This window comes from Phyllobates terribilis, unplaced genomic scaffold (genome assembly GCF_046119375.1).
Source record: "Phyllobates terribilis strain yellow unplaced genomic scaffold, ASM4611937v1 Scaffold_12__6_contigs__length_324123572, whole genome shotgun sequence".
NCBI lineage: Eukaryota > Metazoa > Chordata > Amphibia > Anura > Dendrobatidae > Phyllobates > Phyllobates terribilis.
Genome location: NW_027362772.1, coordinates 11,376,228 through 11,401,304, shown reverse-complemented (window position 1 = coordinate 11,401,304; position 25,077 = coordinate 11,376,228). Strand labels below are relative to the sequence as shown.

General features: G+C 43.6%; 1 protein-coding gene across 1 annotated transcript; it reads left to right on the top strand.

Moving 5' to 3' along the window:
- Positions 1-3,163: 3,163 nt before the first annotated feature.
- Positions 3,164-24,932, top strand: LOC141171897 (oocyte zinc finger protein XlCOF8.4-like). The gene is made up of 8 exons (XM_073655532.1): positions 3,164-3,222; positions 16,192-16,342; positions 16,472-16,651; positions 16,735-16,858; positions 16,942-17,039; positions 17,238-17,328; positions 19,434-22,389; positions 24,090-24,932. The coding sequence occupies exons 1-7, from the start codon at positions 3,197-3,199 to the stop codon at positions 20,063-20,065; spliced, it is 1,302 nt and encodes a 433-aa protein (XP_073511633.1). The 5' UTR covers positions 3,164-3,196; the 3' UTR covers positions 20,066-22,389; positions 24,090-24,932.
- Positions 24,933-25,077: the final 145 nt, after the last annotated feature.

Genomic DNA, 25,077 nt, shown 5'->3' with positions numbered 1-25,077 from the left:
TCCCGCCAGGTTGAAGCGTTTTCTCAAGCGTTTTTGCATGCATTTCTGCATGCAGGTTATCAAGTGCTTTTCCAAGCAATTTTAGCATGACTTGGAAAAGTGCTTGACAACTTGTTCACACTATATAAATCCATGCAACCGGCAACCGGCATGGATTTATATAGTGTGACCAAGTTAGTTAAAAAAAAAAGAATAAGAATGGTAAAAAATAAAGATTATACTTACCTTCAGATATCCTCCCGGTGTTTTCGCTGCTCCGTCCGGTGTCTTGGGCGGCTCGCGGTGTTGCGAAGGACCTGCGGTGACGTCATTGAGTCATGTGACAGGTCACATGACTCAATGACGTCATGGCAGGTCCTTCACAACACCGCGACCCATACAGCAGACCACACGGAGGGGAGAAAACACCGGGAGGACATCAGAAGGTGAGTATAATATTTATTTTTTATTTTAAATTCTTTTTTTTTACAGGTTGTATGGTACCCCGGTCTGGATGAGAGTCTCCTCTTCTCCAGACCTGGGTACCATCCGCACATTGAACCGTGTGATATCTGCATCTGCAGTGATGCGGATGTCACGCGGTTCAATGCAAGTCAATGGCGGCGATTACGCTGCGTATCCGCAAAATTAATGGACATGCTGCGGATTTTTGAGCGCAGCACAAACGCTGCGGAAAAATCCGCAGCATGGGCATTGACATTGCGGCTTGTCATTGGGGACCATGGGGGACGAATTACCTATCATTTTTTAAGCGTTTTCGCTGCGGAAATTCCGCGGCAGAAACGCTTGAAAAACGCATAGTGGGCACACAGCCTCAGAGCATTACTAGATGATGTGCAGCTTCTAAACAACGTAAACAGACAACTGGTGACCACTACAGGTCGCAACTAGAATAACTCTATGAACATTCCCTTAGCTGCTCATGAGTAGACAGAACAGATAGGACTTTACGGATCTCAGCTTCAACCTCCAAGGATATCACAGAAACCACAATGCCCTCATGGAGAACGGAGGTTTTGGGGGAGAAAGAGAACTAAAACTTCTTGAATCCCGGCCTGAAAGTGATAGAGAAATTGAATCTAGAGAAAAATAAGGGCCCTCTGGCCAGTCTAGGAGTTAGCCATTCAGCTGATTCAATATACGCTAAATTCTTCTGGTCAGTGACCACAGTGATTGGATGAACTTCTCCCTCCAGAAAATGTCTTCAAACCTTAAAGGCTGATTTAACAGTGAGTAACTCACAATTCCCAACCACAAAATTTATTTCAGCAGATGAAAATTTTCTTGATAAAAAAGCACATGGCCACAAATTGGTCAGAGTCTTGGAACATTGACATAAAACGGTCCCGACCCCGACCTCCGAAACATCCACCTCCACAATGAATGGTTCTTGGAGATTGGGTTGGATTAGAACAGGAGCAGACATAAAACACTCCTTCAATTTTTCAAAAGCCCCAATAGCATCTGGTGACCAAACCTTGAGATCTGCCCCTTTACGTGTGAAGTCAGTAATCTGAGAAAAAAACCCTAAAGAATTTCCTATAATAGTTGGCGAATCCTACAAAACGTTGCAACACTTTCAGGTCACTAGGTTGGACCCAATCTATTATGGCTTTCACCTTCCCGGGATCCATCGTAAACCCATCAGCCGATAAAATTACCCCCGGGAATGAAACTTCCTGAACAGAAAAAAAAACATTTCTCAATTGTAACAAAGAAAGAATTCTCCCTCAACCTTTCTAATACAAGACGGACATGTTCCTGGTGAGAATCCAAATCAGGAGAAAATTCTATATCATCAAGATAAATCACAAGAAATCTCCCGATGTAATCAGAGAAATATCTTTCAGAAAGTCGTAAAATCCTGTTGGTGCATTGGAGAATCCAAAGGGCAGGAGAAGATTATCGAATAAAACCTCAGCACCGTACACCTCGTACACACACGTCTCCGCTCCGTACGCCTCGTACACGCGCGGCTCCGCTCTGTACCCCTCGTACACGCGTGTCTCTGCTCCGTACACCTCGTACCCACGCGACTCCGCTCCGCACACCTCGTACACACACGGCTCCGCTCCATTCACCTCGTACACACGAAGCTCCGCACACCTCGTACACACACGACTCTGCTCCGTACACCTCGTACACACACGGCTCCGCTCCATACACCTCGTACACACACGGCTACGCTCCGTACACCTCGTACACACGAAGCTCCGCACACCTCGTACACACACGGCTCTGCTCCGTACACCTCGTACACACATGGCTCCCCTCCATACAAATCGTACACACACGGCTCCGCACACCTCGCACACACGCGGCTCTGCTCCATACACCTCGTACACAAGGCTCCGCTCCGTACGCCTCATGGCTCCGCTCCGTGCACCTCGTACACGCGCGGCTCTGCTCCGTGCACCTCGTACACGCGCTGCTCTGCTCCGTACACCTCGTACACGCGCAACTCCGCTCCATACACCTCGTACACCTGCGGCTCCGCTCCGTACACCTCGTACACGCACGGCTCCGCTCCATACACCTCGTACACACGCGGCTCCGCTCCGTACACCTCGTACACACGCGGCTCTGCTCCGTACACCTCGTACACGCGCGGCTCCGCTCACCTAGTACACACCTGGCTCCGCTTCGTACACGGGCGGCTCTGCTCCGTACGCCTCGTACACACACGGCTCCGCTCCGTACACCTCGTACACGCGCGGCTCTGCTCCGTACACCTCATACACGCGCGGCTCTGCTCCGTACACCTCGTACACACACGGCTCTGCTCCGTACACCTCGTACACGCGCGGCTCTGCTCCATACACCTCGTATACACGCGGCTCTGCTCCGTACACCTCGTACACACGCGGCTCTGCTCCGTACACCTCGTACACGCGCGGCTCTGCTCCGTACACCTCGTACACACGCGGCTCTGCTCCGTACACCTCGTACATGCGCGGCTCTGCTCCGTACACCTCGTACACACGCGGCTCCGCTCCGTACACCTCGTACACGCGCGGCTCTGCTACATCCACACTGTAAACCCCTCCTGACCCCACACATAAACTTCAGCTCATCCAGCACCATGACAACCAGCACAGCAGAGTCCTGCATCCACTGAGGCCCCTGATCATGTGACCCCTGACTCCTCCCCTCCTGTGACCTCATCACAGCTCCTGTGCGCACACAGCAGCCATATATGTGGTGGCGGCTCTGCAGGTGGAGGTATGTGGAGACCCCATTACTGGGTGCAGGGTTAACCCCTTCAGCACGGAGGCTCTTTGGGGGTCTTGCGTTGCCCCTTTATAAGAATCATAAGGTTTCTGTTCTGTTTCCTGTAATAGATACATACGACCCAACTATGGAGACAGGAAGGGAGGAAACGTATTGTTCTCAGAGTACAGGACCCCCCACAGTGTAATGTCTCCCATTATGCCCCTTATGCAGGATGTATGATGCCCCCACACAGTGTAATGCCCCCATAGTACCGCCACCCCCCCACACAGTACAATCAGAGGCATAACTAGGGTCTGATGGGACCCGTTGCGAGATTTCGACCACCCCCCATCCTGATATATACAGTGGGTACGGAAAGTATTCAGACCCCTGTAAATGTTTCACTCTTTGTTTCATTGCAGCCATTTGGTAAATCCTAAAAAGTTCATTTTTCCTCATTAAAGTACACTCTGCACCCCATCTTCACTGAAAAAAAATGAAATTTAGAAATTTTTGCAAATTTATTAAAAAAGAAAAACTGAAATATCACATGGTCATAAGTCTTCAGACCCTTTGCTCAGACACTCATATTTAAGTCACATGCTGTCCATTCCTTGTGATCCTTGAGATGGTTCTACTCCTTCACTGGAGTCCAGCTGTGTTTAATTAAACTGATAGGACTTGATTTAGAAAGGCACACACCTGTCTATATAAGACCTCACAGCTCCCAGTGCATGTCAGACCAAATGAGAATCATGAGCACAAAGGAACTGCCCAAGGCGCTCAGAGACAGAATTGTGGCAAGGCACAGATCTGGCCAAGGTTACAAAAGAATTTCTGCATTACTCAAGATTCCTAAGAGCACAGTGGCCTCCATAATCATTAAATGGAAGAAGTTTGGGACCACCAGAAGTCTTCCTAGACCTGGCCGTCCAGCCAAACTGAACAATCGTGGGAGAAGAGCCTTGGCGAGCGAGGTAAAGAAGAACCCCAAGATCACTGTGGCTGAGCTCCAGCGATTCAGTAGGGAGATGGGAGAAAGTTCCACAAAGTCAACTATCACTGCAGCCCTCCACCAGTCGGGCCTTTATGGTAGAGTGGCCCGATGGAAGCCTCTCCTCGGTACAAGACATATGAAAGCCCGCATAGAGTTTGCTCAAAAACACAAGAAGGACTCCCAGACTATGAGAAATAAGATTCTCTGGTCTGATGAAGATAGAACTTTTTGGTGATAATTCCAAGCGGTATGTGTGGAGAAAACCAGGCACTGCTCGTCACCTGCCCAATACAATCCCAACAGTGAAACATGGTGGTGGCAGCATCATGCTATGGGGGTGTTTTTAAGCAACAGGGACAGGACGACTGGTTGCAATTGAAGGAAACATGAATGCAGCCAAGTACAGAGATATTCTGGATGAAAACCTCTTCTAGAGTGCTCTGGACCTCAGACTTTGCCAAAGGTTCACTTTCCAACAAGACAATGACCCTAAGCACACAGCTAAAATAACAAAGGAGTGGCTTCAGAACAACTGTGACCATTCTTGACTGACTCAGCCAGAGACCTGACCTAAACCCAATTGAGCATCTCTGGAGAAACCTGAAAATGGCTGTCCGCCAACGTTCACCATCCAACCTGACGGAACTGGAGAGGATCTGCAAGGAAGAATGGCAGAGGATTCCCAAATCCAGGTGTGAGAAACTTGTATCATTCCCAAGAAGACTCATGGCTGTACTAGCTCAAAAGGGTGTTTCTACTCAATACTGAGCAAAGGGTCTGAATACTTATGACCATGTGATATTTCAGGTTTTCTTTTTTAATAAATTAGCAAAAATGTCTACATTTCTGTTTTTTTCAGTGAAGATGGGGTGCAGAGTGTACTGTAATGAGAAAAAAAATGAACTTTTTAGAATTTACCAAATGGCTGCAATGAAACAAAGAGTGAAAAATGTACTGTTATACCAATTAAATATGTGAATAGAGTTGTTATAGACCCAGTCTGCGTACGGGCACTCTGACCTCTCTATGCACCAGATTAGATGTATGTTATGTATTTATGTTTTGAAAAATCAAATAAAAATGATGTTGAAAAAAAAAAAAAAGAGTCAAAAATTTAACCCCCTAGGGTGGTTTGCACATTAATGGCCAGGCCAATTTTTACAATTCTGACTTTCACTTTATGAGGTAATTACTCTGGAACGCTTCAACGGATCCCCCTGATTCTGAGATTGTTTTTTCGTGACATATTGTACTTCATGATTTTGGTAAAATTTCTTCGATATCACTTGCGTTTATTTGTGAAAAAAACGGAAATTTGGCGAAAATTTTGAAAATTTTGCAATTTTCAAAATTTGAATTTTTATGCCCTTAAATCAGAGAGATATGTCACACAAAATACTTAATAAATAACATTTCCCACATGTCTACTTTACATCAGCACAATTTTGGAACCCAATTTTTTTTTTGTTATGGAGCTATAAGGGTTAAAAGTTGACCAGTGATTTCTCATTTTTCCAACAAAATTTACAAAACCATTTTTTTAGGGACCACATCACATTTGAAGGCACTTTGAGAGGTCTTTATGACAGAAAATACCCAAAAGTGACACCATTCTAAAAACTGCACCCCTCAAGGAGCTCAAAACCACATTCAAGAACTTTATTAACCCTTCAGGTGTTTCACAGGAATTTTTGGAATGTGGAAGAAAAAAAATGAACATTTAACTTTTTTCACAAAAATGTTACTTTAGACCCAATTTTTTTTATTTTCACGGGGGTAACAAGAAAAATTGGACCCCAAAATGTGTTGTGCAATTTACCCTTGGCACGCAGATACCCCATATGTGGGGAAAAAACACTGTTTGGGCGCACGGCATAGCTCGGAACGTAAGGAGCGCCATTTGACTTTTTGATTGTAAAATTTGCTTGAATAATTAGCGGATGCCATGTTGCGTTTGGAGAGCCCCTGATGCGCCTAAACATTGGAGCTCCCCCACAAGTGACCCCATTTTGGAAGCTAGACCCCCCAAGGCACCTATCTAGATGCATAGTGAGCACTTGGAACCCCCAGGTGCTTCACAAATTGATTCGTAAAAATGAAAAAGTGAAAAAATAAACACTTTTTCATTTTTACGAATCAATTTGTGAAGCACCTGGGGGTTCCAAGTGCTCACTATGCATCTAGATAGGTGCCTTGGGGGTCTAGTTTCCAAAATGGGGTCACTTGTGGGGGAGCTCCAATGTTTGGGCACACAGGGACTCTCCAAATGCAACATGGTGTCCGCTAACAAATTGAATGGAAAATCGGCTCAAATTGTTAGCGGACACCATGTTGTATTTGGAGAGTCCCTGTGTGCACAAACATTGGAGCTCCCCCACAAGTGACCCCATTTTGGAAACTAGACCCCCCAAGGCACCTATCTAGATGCATAATGAGCACTTGGAACCCCCAGGTGCTTCACAAATTGATTCGTAAAAATGAAAAAGTGTTTTTTTTTCACTTTTTCGAATCAATTTGTGAAGCACCTGGGGGTTCCAAGTGCTCATTATGCATCTAGATAGGTGCCTTGGGTGGTCTAGTTTCCAAAATGGGGTCACTTGTGGGGGAGCTCCAAAGTTTAGGCACGCAGGGGCTCTCCAAACGCAACATGGCGTCTAACAATTTGAGCCGATTTTCCATTCAATTTGTTAGCGGACACCATGTCGCGTTTGGAGAGCCCCTGATGTGCCTAAACAGTGAAGCTCCCCCACAAGTGACCCCATTTTGGAAACTATACCCCTCAAGGATTTTATTAAGGTGTATAATGAACATTTTGAACCCAGAGGTACGACACAGAATTTGATAACATTAGGTCATCATATTGAATAAGTTGTCATTAGTCTTGAGCGCAAGTGCTCGCTACTTGAGTTTGCATTGGGTACTCAGGTATGCACCATGTACTGCGTGTGCTCAAGTGACATGCTCGAGTCCCCGCCCGGATGTTTCACGGTTATTAGACACCCAAAAAAAACCATGCGGGGATCGTTCGTGCATGGCAGGCAATCCCCGCAAAGTTTTTTGGGCCGTGAAGCATATGGGGCGGAGACTCGAGCATGTCACTCAAATACCCACGATACTCAATGCATACCAGAACACCCGATGCAAACTCAAGTAGCGAGCACTTGCGCTCAACACTAGTCGCCATATCTTCATCTTTTTTTCTTACTTTTGAAAAAAATCACAACCCTAACCCCAACCCCAGCCCTAACCGTAGCACAACCCTAACCCTAGCACAACCCTAACCTGAGAGTTTATTTTTTACGCCGTTCCTCATGCAGTATAAGTGATTAGATGACATTATTCTTCGGGTCGGTGAGACTACAGCGATACCAGAATCATATGGGGTTTTTATGACTGACAGCTGTCACACACTAAAAGTTTTTGCATCGCCATATTTTGAGAGCTATAATTTTTCCAGATTTTGGCAGACAGTCATGTGATGGCTCATTTTTTGCGGGATGAGTTGACGTTGTTATTGGTGCCATTTTCAGGCACGTGACGTTTTTTGATCGCTTTCTATTCCGATTTTTGGGAGGCAGAATAAACAAAAAACAACAATTCAGGAATTTTTTTTTTTTTTTTATTCTGTTCCGCGTGTGGTAAAATTGATAAGGTAGCTTTATTCTTCGGGTCAGTACGTTTACAGCGGTACCACATTTATATCGTATTTCTATGTTTTGCACTTTTACATAATAAAAGCAATTTTATAGAAAAAATTATTTTTTAGCATAGCTTTATTCTGAGAGCTATAACTTTTTTATTTTTCGGCTGATGGAGCTGTATGGTGGCTTGTTTTTTGCGGGACGAGATGACGTTTTCAGCAGTACCATTTTTATTTATATTTGTCTTTTTGATCACGTGTTATTCCAATTTTTTTGGGGCGGTATGGTGATGAAGCATTGTTTTTTCTTCGTTTTTTTTTTTTTACCCTGTTCACTGAAGGGGTTAACTAGTGGGACAGTTTTATAGGTCAGGTTGTTCCGGACGCGGCGATACCAAATATGTGTACTTTTATTGTTTTTTTTGTTTTTTTTTATAATAATATTTATTGATGGGTACATTATATTTTATTTTTGGTGGATTATATATACCGTATATTCCGGCGTATAAGACGACCTGGTGTATAAGACGACCCCCCTACTTTCCTGTTAAAATATAGAGTTTAGGATATATTCACCGTATAAGATTACCCCTTTTCCAACGCATACCAAACACCGGTAAAAATATTAAAAAAACAGATTTGAATTTAACATGGTCCTTTTTTAATTTAAATTCTTATGACATGCAGGTATATAGCAGGAAAACTGTCACTCATAAACATATTAAAATAGGGGGGACCCCACGTCATTTTTTGGGGGGGTCCCCCATTCTAATAGCTAGTAAAGGCTAGGTATTCAGCTGGGGGCTGATATTAGTAGCCTGGGAAGCTCCGTGGGTATTACCCCCTTCCCAGACTTCAAACATCTGCCCCAGCTGTCTGCTTAACCTCCGCTAGAAACTATAATGATGGTGGATCCCACGCCAATTTTCTTTTTAAAAAATCCTTTATTTTAACACTAAATGACAATTGAGGGGTTAATAAAGATGCAGTCCCTAAATTATTATTAATTTTGTAATTAATTTTTCCCAAAAATGTTGACGTGGGCTTCGCCATATTTTTGTGTCCAGCCAGGTACAGCAGGCAGGAACGGGCTGCCCCCAACCACCAGCTGCCTATTTGTACCTGGCCGGACACAACAATATAGGGAAGCCCTTTTTTTTTAAATTATTTCATGAAATAATTAAAAAAAAAAAGACGTGGGGCTTCGCCCTATTTTTGTGTCCAGCCAGGTACAACTAGGCAGCTGGGGGCTGGAATCTGCAGCGCAGGGAGGCCCAAGCTTTCTGGGCCCCCCCCCCCCCGCTGCAAATTGCAGTCCGCAGCCACCCCGGAAAATGGCGCGTTCATAGAAGCGCCATCTTCTGGCGCTGTACCCAACTCATCCAGGGCCCTGGTGCGGTGGCTCACTGGGTAATAAAGGGGTTAAGGCCAGCTTGGCATTATCAGCTGGCCCTAAGCCCGAAATTCATGGGGTCACGCCAATATTAGACATGACCGCCATGAATTTCTAGTAAAGTAATTAAAAAAAACACAAACACCCAGAATAAAGTCCTTTAATTGAAATAAAGACACAATCCTTTATTGTTCTAAATTAAACCATACTTACCGTCACACCCATTCCAGCTGAAGCCAACGATCTCCTGCAATAAAAGTAAAATAATAAAGCAACCTCATCCTTACCTCTCCATGGTTCCCAGGACCGGTCCAGCTCTGCTACATTCACATGACAGGCTGCACCGCAGCAGAACGCTGCCGTTCAGCTTGCCATGCGGCAGACACTGAGAAGCGCAGGCATGCTTGTGCTCCTCAGTGTCTGACTGTGACGGCATCCAGATGAGCCGAGATCATGTCCAATGAACTCGGCTCACCTCATGCACGTCACTGACAGCGTGGGAAAATTCTCCTGCTCCCCGCATGCGCAGTAGAAGTTTCCCACGCTGTCAGTGACGGACGTCCAGGAGGTGAGCTGAGTTCATTGTCGGCTCATCTGGATGCCGTCACAGAGAGACACTGAGGAGCGCAAGCATGCCTGCGCTTCTCAGTGTCTGCGGGATGACAGGCTGGATGGCAGCGTTCTGCTGCGGTCCAGCCTGTCATCTCGATGTAGCAGAGCTGGAGCTGTCGTGGGAACCATGGAAAGGTAAGGATGAGGTTGCTTTATTATTTTTCTTTTATTGCAGGAGATCGTTGGCTTCAGCTGGAATGGGCGTGATGGTAAGTATGGTTTAATTTAGAACAATAAAGAATTGTGTCTTTATTTCAATTAAAGGACTTTATTCTGGGTGTTTGTGTTTTTTTTAACTTTGACTATGGGGTTAGTAATGGGGGTGTCTTATAGACGCCTCTCCATTACTAACCTGGGCTTGATGTCAGCTGGCATTATAAGCTGACATCAACCCCAGCCCTATTACCCCCTGCCACCGCACCAGGGCAGCGTGGAAGAGCGAGGCTAAGTGCCAGAATTGGCGCATCCTATGAATGCGCCATTTCTGGGGCGGCTGACGGCTGGTGTTTCTAGCCTGGGAGGGGGCCAATATTCATGGCACCCTTCCTGGGCTATTAATATCAGCCCCCAGCTGTCTGCCTAGCCTTTGCTAGGTATTAAATTAGGGGGGACCCCACGTCATTTTTTTGGGGGGTCCCCCATTTTAATAGCTAGTAAAGGCTATGTATTCAGCTGGGGGCTGATATTAGTAGCCTGGGAAGCTCCGTGGGTATTACCCCCTTCCCAGGCTTCAAACATCTGCCCCAGCTGTCTGCTTAACCTCCGCTAGAGACTAAAATTAAGGGGAACCCCACGCCAATTTTTTTTTAAATAAATCCGTTATTTTAACACTAGATGACAAGTACAGTAACCAGCACTATCACTGTACTTCTTATATATGTGACTGACATGTTTCTATCTATCTAATCTATGTGTGATTCTCTATTCTTTCTGTTATAAATTGTCGGGTACAGATGCTGAATTGCCGGCCGGCTTTTTTAAAGAGACGGTGCATGAAAACACTATTATTTGTTTTAATAAATCCTTTACACTAAATGACAAGTACAGTAAGCAATACTGTCACTGTACTTCATATATATGTGACTGACATGTTTCTATCTATCTAATCTATGTGTGATGCTCTATTCTGTCTGTTATAAATTGTCGGGTGCCGGCTTATGCCGCTGCTGAATTGCCGGCTTTTCATATATTGTCACAGAAGCGATGCGAACTTCCCTGCTCCGGACACAGCGCAGCGCTTCTGTGACAAGTGAAAGCTGTCGGCACAGAAGCCCTGCGCTGTGTCCGGAGCTGGGAATACGCAGCGATGTGTCAGTTTCAGCACAGAAGCGCTGACTGTCTGGACCTACCGCCGCCGTATTTTAACTCCCACCACCTTATATTAACTCCGACATGGCAGGGATACGGCCACGGCAGCTTATTAACACCCCCAGAGTATCCCCGCATGTCAATTTCTGAAAGTTCAAAAGCATTACCGGCGTATAAGACGACCCCAGACTAGACAGAAGATTTTTCAGTCTTCAAAAGTCGTCTTATACGCCGGAATATACGGTATATTTTTTTTTATTTTTTTTTTACAATTTTTTTTTTTTTTTTTTTCACTTTCTGATAGTTTTTATACTTTATTACTTTGTCCCACTATGGGACTTTCACTTTTTTTTTTCTGATCGCCTGCATGGCACAGGAATGCAGCACCATCCCTGTGCCATGCCGGCTGTCAACGCTGGACAGGGAGAAGATTGTTTGGAGATGCACTGCGCATGTCCAAAAAATCTTCCTGATGTCTGGTGACCCGGATGTTGTCATGACGACATCGGGTCGTCATGGCAACATCCTGGAAGCCACGGCAGACAGCGCTGGAAGCCGGAAGAGGAGGTGAGTATCTGCGATCACCTCCCCTTGCCACCGCAATGCTGCGATCGACTTCGATCGCAGCATCGCGGGGGTTAATGTGCTGGGAGCGGTGCGTGACCGCTCCCTGCACATAGTACCGGGTGTCAGCTGTGACAATCAGCTGACACCCGGCGGCGATCGCGCCCGCACAGCCTGTGTGCGCGCAAGATCGCCATGACGTATTAATACGGGTCTGGCTCTTAAGTCCCAGGGCACAGACGCGTATTAGTACGTCTAATGTTGTTAAGGGGTTAAAGGGGTCTGAATACTTTCCGTACCCACTGTACATGTATGTCCCTTATCCTGGGCCTCAACCTAGTATATGTCCCCTGTTCTGCCTCTGTTCTTTAGTGTATAGAAAAAAATAAACCATTACACTAACCAGGGGCGAACATAGAAGTGATGGGGCCCCATAACCGAAGTATAATGCACTCCCCTTAATCCTCCATACAGTATAATGCACAGCCCATAGTCATCCATGTAGTATAATGCACAGCCCATAGTCATCCATGTAGTATAATGCACAGCCCATACTCATACATGTAGTATAATGCACAGCTCATAGTCCATACATGTAGTATAATGCACAGCCCACACTCTTACATGTAGTATAATGCACAGCCCATACATGTAGTATAATGCACAGCCCATACTCATACATGTAGTATAATGCACAGCCCACAGTCATCCATGTAGTATAATGCACAGCCCACAGTCATCCATGTAATATAATGCACAGCCCATAGTCATACATGTAGTATATGCACAGCCCATAGTCATACATGTAGTATAATGCACAGCCCATAGTCCATACATGTAGTATAATGCACAGCCCATAGTCCATACATGTAGTATAATGCACAGCCCATAGTCATCCATGTAGTATAATGCACAGCCCATAGTCATACATGTAGTATAATGCACAGCCCATACTCTTACATGTAGTATAATGCACAGCCCACACTCTTACATGTAGTATAATGCACAGCCCATACTCATACATGTAGTATAATGCACAGCCCATAGTCCATACATGTAGTATAATGCACATCCCACACTCTTACATGTAGTATAATGCACAGTCCACACTCTTACATGTAGTATAATGCACAGCCCATACTCTTACATGTAGTATAATGCACAGCCCATACTCTTACATGTAGTATAATGCACAGCCCACGCTCTTACATGTAGTATAATGCACAGCCCACACTCTTACATGTAGTATAATGCACAGCCCATAGTCATCCATGTAGTATAATGCACATCCCACACTCTTACATGTAGTATAATGCACAGCCCACGCTCTTACATGTAGTATAATGCACAGCCCACACTCTTACATGTAGTATAATGCACAGCCCATAGTCCGTACATGTAGTATAATACACAGCCCATACTCATACATGTAGTATAATGCACAGCCCACAGTCCATACATGTAGTATAATGCACAGCCCATAGTCCATACATGTAGTATAATGCACAGCCCATAGTCCATACATGTAGTATAATGCACAGCCCATACTCATACATGTAGTATAATGCACAGCCCACAGTCCATACATGTAGTATAATGCACAGCCCATAGTCCATACATGTAGTATAATGCACAGCCCATAGTCCATACATGTAGTATAATGCACAGCCCATACTCATACATGTAGTATAATGCACATCCCACACTCTTACATGTAGTATAATGCACAGCCCACACTCTTACATGTAGTATAATGCACAACCCACACTCTTACATGTAGTATAATACACAGCCCATACTCATACATGTAGTATAATGCACAGCCCACACTCATACATGTAGTATAATGCACAGCCCATACTCTTACATGTAGTATAATGCACAGCCCATAGTCCATACATGTAGTATAATGCACAGCCCATAGTCCATACATGTAGTATAATGCACAGTCCACACTCTTACATGTAGTATAATGCACAGCCCATAGTCATCCATGTAGTATAATGCACAGCCCATACTCTTACATGTAGTATTATGGCCAAGGGCACCGTGTACTCGCTGATTTAAAGAAAACATAACATTATACTCGCCTTCTCTCTGCTCCCTCGCAGCTCGGTGTCTTTTTTCTGGAGCTGCCGCTGACTTCAGCTACAAGCGACAGGAGAGCATGATGTTACTTCCATGCGCCCCCTAATGGCGTACATGCCGATGTCAGCTGCTGGCCTCTGATTGGTCAGCAGCGTGTATTGTGGCACTTCAGCTGAATGTCAGTCCGGGAACACACATCCAGCTGAAGTAGGGGTCGGTCGCAGGAGCCACTGCGGTCATTAAGCCTCTCAATATAATGCTCTCATAGTACCTCTATTTCCCCACACCGTATAATGTTCTCACAGTACCGCCATCCCCCCACATACAGTATAATGTTCCCACATTACCACCATCCCCCCCACATACAGTATAATGTTCCCACATTACCACCCCCCCCACATACAGTATAATGTTCTCATAGTACCTCTATTTCCCCCACATACAGTATAATGTTCTCACAGTACCGCCATCTTCCCACATACAGTATAATGTTCCCACATTACCACCCCCCCACATACAGTATAATGTTCTCATAGTACCTCTATTTCCCCCCACATACAGTATAATGTTCTCACAGTACCACCATCTTCCCACATACAATATAATATTCCCACATTACCACCATCCCCCCCACATACAGTATAATGTTCTCATAGTACCGCCATCCCCCCACATACAGTATAATGTTCCCACAGTACCGCCATCTTCCCACATACAGTATAATGTTCTCATAGTACCGCCATCTTCCCACATACAGTGTAATGTTCCCACAGTACCACCATCCCCCCACATACAGTATAATGTTCTCATAGTACCGCCATCCCCCACATACAGTATAATGTTCTCACAGTACCGCCATCCCCCCACATACAGTATAATGTTCCCACAGTACCGCCATCTTCCCACATACAGTGTAATGTTCCCACAGTACCACCATCCCCCCCACATACAGTATAATGTTCTCATAGTACCGCCATCCCCCCACATACAGTATAATGTTCCCACAGTACCGCCATCTTCCCACATACAGTGTAATGTTCCCACAGTACCACCATCCCCCCCACATACAGTATAATGTTCTCATAGTACCGCCATCCCCCCACATACAGTATAATGTTCTCACAGTACCGCCATCTTCCCACATACAGTGTAATGCTCCCACAGTACCGCCATCTTTCCACATACACTATAATGTTCTCACAGTGCCACCATCCCCCCCACATACAGTATAATGTTCTCACAGTACCGCCATCTTCCCACATACAGTATAATGTTCCCACAGTTCCGCAGTCTTCCCACATACAGTATAATGTTGTCACAGTCCCGCCACCCCCCCCGCATACAGTATAATGTTCCCACAGTGCCACCATCCCCCCACATACAGTATAATATTACCAACATCCCCCCCACATGCAGTATAATGTTCCCACAGTGCCACCATCCCCCCACATACAGTATAATATTACCAACATCCCCCCCACATGCAGTATAATGTTCCCACAGTGCCACCATCCCCCCACATACAGTATAATATTACCAACATCTCCCCCACATACAGTATTATGTTCCCACAGTACCACCATCCCCCCACATACAGTATAATGTTCCCACAGTGCGACCATCCCCAATTTTATTTTATGTTTTAACACGTGGTTTTATTTTTTTGGTGTTTTTCATGTAATATATGGAAGTCTACAGGAAAATGCTAAAAGAAACATAATATCCAGGAAAAACCACTGTACATGGAGACATTAGCATCAAATAACTGTCTTGGTGTTCTTACAAACACGCTCTTATAAATGAGATCTAACGTGATAAAAGATTACAACCTGGGAAAGACGGGAAACATTCATACAGACGGTCGGTGATGATGGAGTCAGTGACGGACTCTGGCCAAATTTGTTTCCAGAGCCGTATTAGAAGATGAAGATGTCGTCCTCATCATGAAGTTGTTATTTCTCATGCCATGTGTAATGTATATGACGAGAATTAGCGCTATGGAAGATGAGTCTATAAGAAACGTGTTCAGCTGCAGACTCCGAGGAAGAAACTGCTTGTTGTCTGTGGCCTAAAATATATAGGTTTTATTAGTATGTCAGGGACAAAAGCAGAATGTTGTAAAATAATAAAAATACCATTGCTGCTTGGGTTTCTGGGTGATTCTTACTGAAGCCGTGGCCAACTTAGCCAGTGATTGGAAGTATGGAGGAGATGTCTAAGTCAGCAATTCAACTTATGTTCCAGTCCATAAAGAACTAGAGAACACAACATCTACACATTCTATCTCCTGATATATTTCCCTTATTGTCTCCAGTAATTGTTTTATTACACAGAATTCTTTATGATGTTACATCGGCTCATCTTCTTCTCATTCAGGTCTCTACAATATCAGATCCTCTCAGTGAAGATCGTCTATATTAAGAGAATTTTTCTGAATCACCTATCAAGGATGGACATGGACAGAGACAAGATGGCGGAGCGGATATTACACCTCACCCTAGAGATCCTCTTCCGGCTTACTGGAGAGGTGAGAGATTCTGATGACGTCACGTTACATCATTCTTATCTATGGGAATAACAGATGGACAGAACTGGAGAGGTGAGGACTCTGGAATTGTCTGGAGTGAGATTTATTAATGTGTCTCTCCATAACCAGGATTACACAGTAGTGAAGAAGACCTCTAGTGAGCGCTGTCAGGACCCTGTGTCTGAGGGATGGGGAAGACCCCTGAACCCAATCACAGGGCTTCCACCTCATCACCTGGTACATGAGAACATCAATGACCAGAAGATCCTAGAACTCACCTACAATATGATTGAGCTGCTGACTGGAGAGGTGACACTGCTGGGAATGCTGGGACATTATACAGTAACGCTATGGAGGGATCGAGGGGATGACGGTATCATTGTATGTGTCAGGTTCCTATAAGGTGTCAGGATGTCGCCATCTATTTCTCCATGGAGGAGTGGGAGTATTTAGAAGGACACAAAGATCTGTACAAGGACGTCATGATGGAGGTTCCCCAGCCCCTCACATCACCAGGTAATAGACAGGACTAAATACACACGGCCTATAATTATCTGTATGTAAAAAATGAATTCAGTCCCTGTAGGTGTTTCTTCCAGATCTATCCAGTAAGAGGACAACACCAGAGAGATGTCCCCGTCCTCTTCTTCCACAGGATTGTAAACAAGAAGATCCCAATGTTCCTCAGGATCATCAGGTAGATGGAGAGAAGGTGTCATGAGATCTCCCCTATGATGTGTAGACGGCTGTGAAGGTCTTGTGCTCAGTCTTGTTTTATCCACCAGGATTATATGTTTTATACTTGTGTTATGAGAATTGTGGAGATGGCAGGATTAGAGCCGATCATACATGTGACTTCTCCATCTGTCTGTGACTTCTACAATATTTGTTTCAGGGTGAAGATCTGACCCATATTAAAACTACAGAGACATATGTGAGGGGTGATGAGCGGTGTAAAGAGGAGATTCCTACATATGACTACCCAGGTGAGTAGTAACCACTAAATGCAGAGAAGTCACAGATTCTTCTCAGTCACCGGCTGTGGCTGCTTTATCGGTGGTGTAGTCCGGCCGTATCACAATCGTGTGATCACCATTTTCCCTCTAGACCACAACATTTTCCTCCATCCAAAAATGTTCACATTACTTTGTGTAATTGTAAAAGTCCTTTTCTGTAGAACTTACAACCTGGAGGATCTATCTACCCCCTGGGATTAGTAGACGCTGACCGTTACCTGCCCAGATCTGTAAACTACAAAGCCAAATGACAGCATACGTAGAAAGTGCTGACAAGTGAGAAAATCACTTGAAGGAAAATATTCTGATGGACCTGTAAGAGAAAGCGGAGGGTAATGATGCTGTTGGCTTCCTAGATCCCTGATATCTTATTGGATGAATCTACCTTCTCTCCCTTCTGTGCGGCTGAATGTTCTCATATGGTCCCTACAAGACCAGGTCCAGTCTTTCTGGCCAAACTTCACTTTTATGATCGACAACATTAAATGTGCAGTGAGGGCCAAGTGTGAATTTCTGTACAATAACAACGGAGTTTCCCTTTATCTCGACTTTTCAAACTATCTTCAAACAGGATTGTGATAGACTACATAAATAACATTACACCTGTGCCATGATATGTCTCTAAGCTGTGCGTGGCTGATGGCTGTAATATACATCTATTCACGCTTGCAGGAGATGTGGTGGCATGGCTCCAGCCCTGGTTTCATGGATTCACTCCATGTCATAAATTACATTATGTTTCCATCCTAAGGAATTCAGATTCCTGCACAATCGCTCCTGAAATGGGGGCACTAATACTTTCTCTACTCTTCTGGTCAGGACTCATCATACCTCCAATGGTCCACCATAAATGAGTGCGACTCCAGTTTAGTGATGGAGCTCTCCCTTATATATACGTTGTTGTTGGGGATGTAACATATCTTTTATTCTGTCTTTTTTACAGGTTCATTCTATATGATAGTTTGATTATGGTGGGATTGGCCTGACTCACTTATGTGACTCTGTAATTCCATGGTGGTCTTTAAAAGAAGGTCATCTCTGCACTATTATAAAAAGTTCTCTTTCAATGTCTAATATTTCTTTTTGAAATTTATCTGACAGGAAATATTGTCCCTTACGATAGTTTAGATGATGAAGAGCCACCGAGCCCCAGACTCTAATTACCCCCGAGAGGTTTCACCACTAGTTTCTCACTATTTACTGAGAAGACTGTTCAGTTCCATCATTTCAGTAGATGTGTTACTGTCTATACTCACAGTTTTTGACTTCAGTAATCCTCTGATTTAACCCCTTCCTGCAGTCAGTTTTTTGTTCCTAATCAGGCCCCATTTTTCAAATCTGACGTGTGTCACTTTATGTGGTGATAACTTTTGGAATTCTTCACAAAGGATAATAGGAAACAAATGGACCTTAAAAATTATTTCCAACTACTCTTGAATGTGACAATCCCCTATATACGGTTGTAGACTACTGTCTGGGCACATGGCAGGTTAAGAAGGGAAGTAGCGCCATTTAGCTATTTGAATGCAGATCTTGCAGATCTTGCAGATCCCAGAGGAGATGGGACACAACATTTGCAGAAACCTTAATATGACAAAATGGCAGAAAACCAGAGCAATAGAAATCCCCATAAAGTGACTCCATTTTGGAAATTATAACCCTCAGTGAATTAATCTATAGGAGTAGTGACTATAGTAATGCCAAATACATGGATGATAAATGTGTTTTGGGCGCACTGCAAGGCTCAGAAGAGAGGGGGAGATCTGACTGTGGGAGAGCGGATATTGCTGGGTTGGTTTATGGATGAGTAGAAGTTTTTATTGATATCATTTTCATCTACATAACATTGTTTGGTGGCTTCTTATTCCATATTTTGGAGGCAGAATGCACAAACAGTTGAACACGACGCTCCACTGGTTCATCCTATGAAGTTTTCTATTAGACTGTGAATTGTCATTCACTGTCATTCTGTCAATAAGTTGTCATTTCTGCAGACATTTTAAGTAGAAATGTTCAAAAATATAAATTTCCAGGTTGTTTTATTCAAAATGAATAATTGTGTTTTTTCTTGGCAGATGACTGTACCAGGAGATCAGAGGGACAGGAGATTTTTATATCAGATGATCTTCAGATCCCACAGGATACAACTGAAGTGAATGCCATTACTCCAGATCTACCATCATCCCTTCACATCAGAGATCTGTCATCTGATCCTATGAAACAGGTCCTGTCTTCTGATTCATTACCGACTACTAAGGAAAATCAAAATAAAAGAATAAGATTTGAAAAACGAGCTGCTCCTAAATCAAAGAAGTCATTTTCACTTTCAGAAAATGGAAATAGTTTGACCCTCGAAAAGTCTATAAGTCAAAAAATACACACAGTGGACAATAGATTTTTTTGTTCCAAATGTGGGAGATGTTTTAACCGTAAATCAGTTTTGGTTATTCACCAGAGAACCCACACAGGGGAGAAGCCTTTTTCCTGTTCAGAATGTGGGAAATGTTTTAACCTGAAATCAGATCTTGTTAGACACCAGAGAACTCACACAGGGGAGAAGCCTTTTTCCGGTTCTGAATGTGGGAAATGTTTTATCCAGAAATCAGATCTTGTTAGACACCAGAGAACTCACACAGGGGAGAAGCCTTTTTCATGTTCAGAATGTGGGAAATGTTTTCACCGGAAATCAGCTTTAATTAAGCACTAGAGAACTCACACAGGGGAGAAACCTTTTTCCTATTCTTTTCTTTTTTTTAATCCAATAAATTTTTGAGTTTTTTTCATTAGTTTTTTTTTTTTTTACAAAACAAGAAACCAGTACATACAATAATAAAATAACATACATGCATCTCTCCGATATATCCTTTCAGCTTGCCCATTACCGTCTGATAACTTGCAGTTACTATATCTTACAATTAACATTCCACATTCTTGAAATCTCTTATATAAGCATAATATTGTAATAAACATTATAATCCTATACACATATAGGTGTGCTATATTACCCAGACCACGTGTTAAGGAATTCCAATACACAATGAAACATTAGACCTCATCAATGCCTCCCTTCCTCCATAAGTCAAATTGTCTCTCCAGCAATAACCCCCTTGATGGCATTCCAGGTGTATCCAACCATAAGTCTCATATTTTCTCAAATGTATTCATTGAGTTTCATTTTTGATATACCCCTTTTACTAATCTGATAATATTATTTATCCTATTTTTGAGTTCAGTAATTTCTGGGGGTGAGGGGTTAATCCATTTGGATGCAATATGTTTCCTAGTTTGAAGTAAAATACGTGAAATCCCTATTGAAATTGGATGAAATTCCATATAACCTTCTAATATACCTAATAGGCATTTTTTGGGTCTGGTTGAATATCTATTTTATATACCCTCTTTATAATAGACAGAACTCCTTTCCAGCATTTACCTGACTCCCGGCATTCCCATAGCGTATGTAATAGGCCCGCAGCATCCATTTTACATCGTGGACATTCAGCATCAGTCCGGTATCCTATGTTGCATAGGAATCTTAGTATTTCCCTTCTCTAATACCAACTTAACAAAAATATTATTTTTTACCCAAAAGGGAGTCCATTTTGATTGTGCATTAAATGAATGCCGAAACTGTAAATATCTATAGAATTGTTTGTCAACCCAAATCCCCCCTTTAATTGATCAAAGCACTTAAATATCCCTTCAGACAATATGTTTTATATCGTATATACCGTATTTTTCGGACTATAAGATGCACTTTTTTCCTCCAAAATTTTGGAGGAAAGTAGGGGGTGCATCTTACAGTCCGAATGTGGCATGGGAATTGGATGTTTCGCCCCCAGCAGTTCTCCCCCGGGTGCATTTGGCCCCCAGGATTTTTTGCCCCCGCACATTTCACCCCCGCACATATCGCCCCCGGATGTTTCGCAACCAGCAGTTCGCCCCCGGATGTTTCGCAACCAGCAGTTCGCCCCTGGATGTTTGTATCCTGTTTTGCCCCCAGAATTTTGTGTTTGGATGTTTCGCCAGTTTGTCCTTGTGGTTCATAAATTCCCGTCCGTCATCAATCCACATGTCACCACAGTACTGTACAGAGTGCTGCACTATTGTGATATGTTAAATCAACTGTTTCCATCTGTAAAGCTCACAACTGATCGCGTTATAGTGTCAGAGCATTTTGCCCTCAATTTTAACAAGACATTTTCCAAAACATTTCTAAAACGCTTTTGTGTTACAAAAACATAACACGAAACAAATAAACGGATTAAAAAAATGTAGTGTGAATGAGGCCTGATTTATGTGGGGAATGTAAACCACTCTAAAATCTAAACATTTTGTGAACTTTTACCTGACCCAGCTGCTTTTTTGCAAGTTTTGTTGCAGATGTGACAATTTGCAGGTCAGGTGTCCTGCAAGTTGCATTAGACGAGCTTTTATTCCATCTTTACATCAGAATATAGCAGTGTCTAAAATCTCTACAAAGAGAGAGGTGTACGAGCACAAAAAAATCAGTCAGCTTTCACAGCAATTCACTGTCTACAAGTATGAATTCAGTTCTATCCAAACGTGGGAAGAAGAAGTCGGTCTACGAGAATCACATTTACGTATTTTCCAAACGAACGTCTGACGACGTCCATTCCATCTGGGTGTGTGAAAAACGGTCGACTTGCAAGGGACGTGTTTGGACCAATGAAGCATCTGGTGAAGTGGTGAAAGTAACCGATCCCCACAACCACGCAGCACAAACAGCAAGACCCGAAGCAATCCGACTTGCCAATGAGGCGGTCACCAGGGCAAGGACAACACAGGAGACCCCACAACAGATTCTCACAGAAGTCATTTCAGGAGCCCATTCTAATGTTGTAGCACTTCTCCCAAGGAAAGCATCACTGAAGAGAACAATACGATTATCAAGGCAACTTGGCAATATTCCAAGGTTGCCCCAAACCCTTGATCAACTTGTTATTCCCCAGGAGTTCCAGGAGATCAATATTGATGGTATCCAGCAGCAGTTCCTTCTGCACGACTCTGGTAAGCATTTAACATTTCCATTATGCAGAATTATTGCAAAGTTTATGTTGCACAAATGTGAAAAATTCTATATTACAAAGTGCTGATATAGAATACTATGTGATTTTTTTGCCTTAAAGGGAAACTTTGAGGATAGTATAATGTAGGGTGAGGCCTACTGATTCCAACTATGCCTCATTTGTTTAGTTGCAGTCTGATTCTCTGCTCAGCTTCAAAGTAGAAGTCCTGCCTTTGAGATACAGTGGTCTGCCATATTCATAAGCCGAGTGGTAACCTTGTCCACCAACCATGATTTGCAGGTATCCAGCCATTGTCAATCACAGCCAGAGGACAAGGTTGTCGCATCAAACCCGCATCACTAGATATCAATTTTAGTGTAGAATTTTCTGCTATAAAATAGCTGCAGATTGTCTGCTGCAACTACTTAGTGCAGGTGAATGTACCTTAAGGATTCATTAACATGTCTCCTAACCTCTGTGGATTATCCACAACTGTAGATATACAGCTATTCTGGTGTAGAGAATTCTACGCCAAAATCTCCATTTAGCTCTATGGATTTAGGTGCAGGTTTTAGTGCAGAATTTTAGCCCCTTGTCTGAATGGCTGGAATCTTCTTTGCATAATGGCAGCATACATTCACATGCAGGGTCATAAGTAGCTTGGCCCTAGCCCCATAGCAAAGTTTTGAAAGGGCCTGGGCCCCCCTTCCTCCGCGATGCCCTGCCCCCTTTAGCCACGCCCCCTGCCAACAGCCTGAAATGAAGTTCCAATGCTGAATTAGTGCTGGGAAGAGGGTACACCATGCTCCGGTAGGTGCCTGTCACTTACTGGAGCATGGCAGGGGGTTAATTAATATTCACCACCTGCTGCCACACGCTCCGTTCCTCTGCTTTGATACAGGACCTGGAATGATGTATGTAATCATGTGATCGCTCACGTCTCAGGATCTGCATCAAAGCAGAGTGAGGAAAGCAGCGCCGCAGCAGGCGGTGAGTATTCATTTATCCTTGCCATGCTCCAGTAGGTGACAGGCACCTACCAGAGCATGGTAGATCCAGGGGGCCCGGTGTTCATGGGCGCATTACACCCCTTGGCGGCAGGCCCCCTGAGGGTCCAGGGGCAGTGGCGTCCCCTGCCTACATGGTAGGTACGCCACTGCTGCACTGCATGCCATTTTTTTTAACTGTGCATTTTTTCCTCAGCATGTGGATGGGATTTAGACATTTACGCTGCATATGACCCCGACCTAATGAACCATTGAGTTAGTATGCTTTTTTTTCACAAATACGTCTTACATGTTTGCTCGTTTTTCCTGATGTAAACCTTTTATTATCATGGAATTCTGCATTTTGCTAGTTTCTGGTGCCCTTTATCCTTTCACAACTTTGAAAATGTGACATTTTTGAAGCTTGGAAGCATTTTTAAACAGGAATATATCATTTTCCACTGGGACAATACATGTCGTAGAAAAAACTATTGTTTAGCCCCTTCACACCAGATTTTGCTTCAGTTTTAAGTTTCTGTTATAAATTCTGAAAATCTGAAGCAAAATGTGAGTTTTTAATGTGAGATATGAACAACGGATGCTTCTGATGAGGAAAATTTTTTGTGAATTCATCCCGAAATTCTCTGTCTGCTACTTGTTACTTTTTATTTTGTCTCTCATTATTTCCTGTACTAATACTTTCACTTTTAATTAGGAAGTGGACACAGCCATATCTTGATTTGTGGAACAAGAGACAATCTCCATCTACTGGCACAAAGTAAAGAGTGGTTTGCTGATGGCATGTTTTTCAGTACACCAGCCCTGTTCAAGCAACTTTATACAATCCATGTAGTCCACAGCGGCCTTGTTGTTCCTGTAGTGTACGCCTTGCTGACGGACAAGAGCCGTTCAACGTACCAGAGGTTGCTACAAGAGCTGAAGAACATGCAACCTGGACTGCAGCCACACAACCTGGACTGCAGCCACACAACCTGGACTGCAGCCACACAACCTGGACTGCAGCCACACAACCTGATGTTGGATTTTGAACTAGCTGGAATTCAGGCATTTGAGAGTGAATTCCCCAACCTTGAGAAGACCGGTTGCTTCTTCCACCTATCACAGTCAGTTTGGCGTAAAGTTCAAAATGAAGGACTCAAGGTGCAATATCAAAGTGACCATGAATTTGCTCGTTGGATACGCATGATACCTGCCCTTGCCTTTCTACCACCACAGAATGTTGTGCCTTCATTTGAAGACTTAGTGGAAAATCCTGATTTTCCACAAGAAGCAATACCCATTGCCAACTATTTTAAAGATACCCATATGGTCGAATTACTCGCAGAGGACATCAGGCACCTTTGTTTCCAGTTCAACTTTGGAATATGTATGATCGAACAAGATGTGCAAGATTTAAACAATAGAAGCTTGATAGATTATCTGAGAGGCATTGCCTACAGCTTTGAATTTTAGTTTATGGTCACATATTTAGCTGTAAAATAATTCAAACATTAACACCTGCAATTTTTCTTTTCTTTCCTCTTTTTCTCTAACCCTTCCCCCTCTATACCCTTTATGTTTCTTGATTAACAGTTTTAATTTATACAGTTAAAGCGTAACTCTAAAAAAAAAAAAAAAAAAAGTTTTGCTGTGTTATAGTACCTGCGGCACTGATCTTCTTTTCCAATGGAGATCCCCTTCCA